This window comes from Plecotus auritus, assembly GCF_963455305.1.
Source record: "Plecotus auritus genome assembly, chromosome: 1".
Lineage (NCBI taxonomy): Eukaryota > Metazoa > Chordata > Mammalia > Chiroptera > Vespertilionidae > Plecotus > Plecotus auritus.
The window spans coordinates 83,688,109-83,693,577 of NC_137770.1; the positions used below are offsets into that span (position 1 = coordinate 83,688,109).

Here is a 5,469-nt window from a genome sequence, read left to right on the forward strand (position 1 = left end):
ACCAGTGAGCAACACTGGCCAGGACTTTTTTTTATGCTATTGTAAATGGAATTGTTTTCATAGTTTCTCTATCTGATAGTTCATTATTGGTGTATAGAAATGCAACTGATTTCTGGGTATTTTTGTATCCTTCTACTTTATTAAATTCATTTATCAGTTCTAGTTCTTTTGGGTGCAATCTTTAGGCTTCTCTATATATAGTATTATGTCATCTACAAATAATGACAGTTTTACTTCTTCCTTTCCACTTAGGATATGTTATTTCTTCTTCTTGTCTAATCACTGTGTCTAGGGCTTGCAGTGCTAGGTTGAATAAGAATGGTGAAAGCAGCCTAGCCTGTGTGATTCAGTGGTTGAGTGTCAACCCATAAACCAGGAGGTCACAGTGCAATTCCAGGTCAGGGCATATTCCCGGGGTTGCAGGCTTGATCCTCAGTAGGAGGCATGCAAGAGGCAGCTAGCTAATCAATGATTCTCTCTCATCATTGATGTTTTTATCTCTCTCTCCCTCTCCCTTCCTCTCTCTGAAATCAATAAAAACATTAAAAAAAAAAAAAAGAATGGTGAAAACAGACATCCCTGTCTTGTTCATGATTTTTTTTAATCCTCACCCAAGGATATGTTTTTATTGATTTTTAGGGAGAGAGAAGGGAGAGAGAGAAACATCGATGTGAGAGAGCATCAATTGGTTGCCTCCCATATGTGCCCCAGTCAGGGATCAAACCCACAACCTAGGAGTGTGTCCTGACTGGAAATCAAACCCGCAATCTTTTGGTGTACAGGATGGTGCTCCAACCAACTGAGCCACCTGCTGAGAGCTTATTCCCAATTTTAAGGGAAACGCTTAGTTTTCGTCCATTGAGTAAGATGTTGGCTATAGGTTTGTTATATATGGCCTTTATTATGTTGAGGTATCTTCCCTCTATTCCCACTTTGCTGAGAGTTATCATAAATGGGTGCTGGATTTTATCAAATGTTTTCTCTGCATCTATTAACATGATCATGTGATTTTTTAAAAATATATTTTATTGATTTTTTACAGAGAGGAAGGGAGAGGGAGAGAGAGTTAGAAACATCGATGAGAGAGAAACATCAATCAGCTGCCTCCTGCACACTCCCTACTGGGGATGTACCTGCAACCAAGGTACATGCCCTTGACTGGAATCGAACCTGGGACTCTTGAGTCTGCAGGTTGGCGCTCTATCCACTGAGCCAAACTGGTTAGGGCTGATCATGTGATTTTTATCCTTTGTTTTTATTTATGTGATGTATCACATTTACTGATTTGTAGATACTGTACCAACATTACATCCCAGGAATAAATCCCACTTGATCTCCCTTTGGACATGCCTCTTGTGAAGCTAATTGGATCCTGTTTTGATGTTGTCTGAAGCTAGCCACTGATGTATTGGTTCTGGAGCCTTTTGGTGCAGGCTATTGTCAGACACAGCCTATGACTGGCTCTAAGCAACCCATTTGGAGTTACAAAGTGATCCACAGTTTGTGGCTGGCTCTGCTGTGCCTGGTTGTGCACAGCAAGGATCAAGCTGTGCACCAAGGCTGGCTTTTACCAGCACCAGACCCTGGAGCAGGTTAGTAAAAGTCTAAAAAATAAATAAATAAAATCTACCTTTGCCGGCCTCCATCTGTTGGCTGCCTGTTTGGTTCAGTCACTGAAAAATCCTCTGGCAGTATTCAAGTTGCCTGGGATATGTTCTCAGTGACTCACCAGGTAGGGCAAGTGGTGTTCACCAGATCTAAAAATATAGAATGCTTCACAAATGTGCATGATATCCTTGCTCAGGGGCAATGCTAATCTTCTCTGCATCATTCCAATTTTAGTAAATATACTGCCAAAGTGAGCACCAAGGATGCTGACTTTAAAAGAGAGGTCTTTTAAAGGGTTTTCAGGTTTTTTGCTGCTAGGAGCAGTCTAGCAGACCCAACCAGACCACTGTCTACTTACTAGCTCAAACTCTAGACCATCTCAAAAATGGAGAGTATCCCTTAAGAATGTTGTGGGGAGACATCTCCACCTCTTTATAAAGAAAAGCAAACTCTCTTCAGATAAGTCAATGTAAGACGTATGATTCTGCAAAGTTGCTATCCCCTAGGAAATATTACATAAGTGATATGTCCTCGGCCTCTTGTATGTCAAAACACCACCAAATCCATCTCTTACACATTTGAGGTATTATTCACTCATTTGATAAGTGTTTATTAAATCTGATTGTTTCAAGTAACTTGTTCTAAGGGCTATATAAAATGCAAAGATTAATAAAGAAGTTTTTGACCCATCAAGAAATGAAAAACAAAACACAATGAAAATTAAATGAGATATAATAACATTGTGAGGGATACAGAGGAAAGAATCATTCATTCAAAATAAAAGTCTCCATAGGAAAAAACAGCATGTATGGGGGAGGGACTTAAAGGATAAATAAGATTTGAATGGCTGATGATTCTAAACAGAATGAATGCCACATGCAAAAGCACAAATGCATGAAATGCATAAATAATCAAAAAAATCACAGAGTCTATTTTATCTAGAGCCCATTGGAAGATGTAATGAGAGGAAAATCTAGATATATCTTTTGGAACATCATTAAGAACCTTGAATCTAAGCTCCCACTAAAGAACTTTTATTTATGCATATATTACTTGAATATTTTTGTTTGTAAGAGTTGGGCTTTTCTCTCACAGATTTTCTCTTTCCTTTGTATTAATCCAAATACTAATGAAAAGCATCAGAGATTCAGGTAATCTTAAAACAGCAATAGAGTGTCTACACATTCTAAATCAGTTTACCCATGGACATGGATCTGTATCATGAACTAAGTAAAGCAGAAAAGTTACCACCTCAAATATGAATTACTCATGAATGAAGACCCAGTATTGGAATAAAGATAAAAATAATACTGAATACAAAATAAAATAAAAATGTAAAATGTTGAAAATAGGTTATAATGTTAACGCAAAGGAATTCATTGAAGAATCAGTAATAGAAGTTTGGTTAAGAAAAGTAAGCAAGGATAATTTTTGGTTTGAGGTGTTACGTAGGTCACCCTGTAGATCACCACTTTCTCTTCTAACTCGCAGACACACCAGGAACCAAACATAAGACAGGGGCTCTGCAAAACAAGCCTGTGTGGTCAGTGGTGGGAAGATATGTCCTTCACATAAATAAAGGATTCCTTCCATTCGAAGTGTGACACTCATTCCTCTTTCCTTTCAGTTTTAGGTGGCCTCAGATTCCCCAGATCATCACAGCTCCTAATGCTGCACACCTCTGATTGGTCATCCTAGCAGAGGTCAGAGGAGCCATGGGAAACCACACCACTGTCACTGAGTTTGTCCTCCTGGGGCTCTCAGATGCCTGTGAGCTGCAGATGCTCATCTTCCTGGGGCTCCTCCTGACCTACCTCCTCACTCTACTGGGGAATCTCCTCATCGTGGTCATCACCCTCATGGACAAGCGCCTCCACACTCCCATGTACTATTTCCTCCGCAACTTTGCTATCCTGGAGATCTGGTTCACCTCAGTCATCTTCCCCAAAATGCTGACCAACATCCTGACCGGATATAAGACCATCTCCCTACTAGGCTGCTTCATACAAAGTTTCCTGTATTTCTTCCTGGGCACAACAGAGTTCTTCCTACTGGCAGTGATGTCCTTTGACAGGTATGTGGCCATATGTAATCCCTTGCGTTATGCCACCATCATGAGCAAAAGGGTCTGTGTCCATCTAGTTCTTTGTTCATGGATGACAGGATTCATCCTCATCATCATTCCAACTTTCATCGTATTTCAGCAGCCATTTTGTGGTCCCAATATCATTAATCATTTCTTCTGTGACAACTTTCCACTCCTGGAACTCATATGTGCAGATACAAGTCTGATAGAGCTTCTGGGTTTTATTGTGGCCAACTTCAGCTTACTGGGCACTCTGTCTGTGACGGCCACCTGCTATGGCCACATCCTCTACACCATCCTACGCATCCCCTCAGCGAAGGAGAGGCAGAAAGCCTTCTCAACCTGTTCCTCCCACATCATTGTTGTGTCTCTCTTCTATGGCAGCTGCATCTTCATGTATATCCGGTTGGGCAAGGGTGACCAGGAGAAGGACAGGAGCAAGGTTGTGGCCTTGCTCAACACAGTGGTGACCCCGATGTTTAACCCCTTCATCTACACCCTGAGGAACAAACAAGTCAAACAGGTATTTAGTGAGAAAATGAATAAGCTCCTCTTAAAAAGATGAGCTGGCCTAACCAGCATGGCTCAGTGGTTGAGTGTTGACCTATGAACCAGGAGGTCATGGTTCAGTTCCTTCTCAGGGCACATGCTTGGGTTGCGGGCTCCATCCTGGAGGCAGCCGATCAATGGTTCTCTCTCATCATTGATGTTTCTATCTCTCTCTTCCTCTCCCTTCCTCTCTGAAATCAATAAAAATATGTATATTTTTTAAAAAGATGAGCTGGACCTGAGGAAAGGGGAAAATTGCCTCCTTTTCTCTGCAAATGCAGCTCCTGTCCTGATCTCCATGAACTATCTCCTCCTAGACAGTTTTTTACCTTGTACTCAAATCTATAGGGCTTTCTTACATATATCATTAGTGACTTATGAAATTTTGTCAGAGTACAAAAAACTCAGTATACCACTACCATGTCTGCTATGTCTTCTTTTTTTTTTCCAAATTGTTCAGTTTTTTTATTTTTCTGATAATTTAAAAAATGTGACCATTCTGTAATTCAGCCACAGCCTTCACTTCCAGGTGACTTCTTCATTGGGTCTCAGTTCTCTTTTAAATAACAAACTCTTCCGGAAGGCAGTTAGCTTTTCATCACTCTTTCTGTCTAGATAACATCCAACGACAAATCCCATAGGGACAAGTATATGTACCCAGTGGTCACGCACAAGCTGAATTAAATTCATCCTGAATGCTGCGACCTCGGTGCCAGCCCAACCCCAAGACCAAGGGCAGTCCATGTCTGCTATGTCTTAATGTTTCTGACCCTAGCCTATATCTGAGCTTCTTAATCTTTAAGTTGTAATTATAAGCTTAGCATTCCACATTCTCCCAGGGGTCCTCAAACTTTTTAAACAGGGGGCCAGTTCACTGTCCCTCAGACCGTTGGAGGGCCAGACTATAGTTTAAAAAAAAAAACTATGAACAAATTCCTATGCGCACTGCAGGCCCAGGATGAGTCGGCTGCTAAGCAGGACAGGCAGCGGCACCCGGCGGGCCAGATAAATGTCGGTGGGCCGCATGTGGCCTGCGGGCCATAGTTTGAGGATGCTTGCTACACCATCCTACACATCCCTTCAGCCAAGGAGAGGCAGAAAGCCTTTCAAAATTGATAAAAATATCCTCAACAAGAATATATTTATAATACACTTCAGAAATATTACTAGTATATGTATGGAGAAATTAATGAAGTGGATAGCCAAGATAGTCAAGTCATGTCTTG

At 41.1% G+C, this 5,469-nt stretch overlaps 2 protein-coding genes across 2 annotated transcripts; one reads left to right on the forward strand and one right to left on the reverse strand.

Moving 5' to 3' along the window:
• Positions 1 to 3,276: 3,276 nt before the first annotated feature.
• LOC308250947 (olfactory receptor 6E1) lies at positions 3,277 to 4,259 on the forward strand (the record flags this gene model as incomplete). The annotated part of the gene is made up of 1 exon (XM_080673922.1): positions 3,277 to 4,259. Exon 1 carries the CDS (start codon positions 3,324 to 3,326, stop codon positions 4,257 to 4,259), a length of 936 nt encoding a protein of 311 aa, XP_080530048.1. The 5' UTR covers positions 3,277 to 3,323.
• A 503-nt stretch (positions 4,260 to 4,762) lies between these two features.
• On the reverse strand, positions 4,763 to 4,933 carry LOC308243390 (NADH dehydrogenase [ubiquinone] 1 beta subcomplex subunit 1; the record flags this gene model as incomplete). Its single annotated transcript, XM_080658809.1, has 1 exon — positions 4,763 to 4,933. One exon carries the CDS (start codon positions 4,931 to 4,933, stop codon positions 4,763 to 4,765), a length of 171 nt encoding a protein of 56 aa, XP_080514935.1.
• Between the last annotated feature and the right edge of the window lie 536 nt (positions 4,934 to 5,469).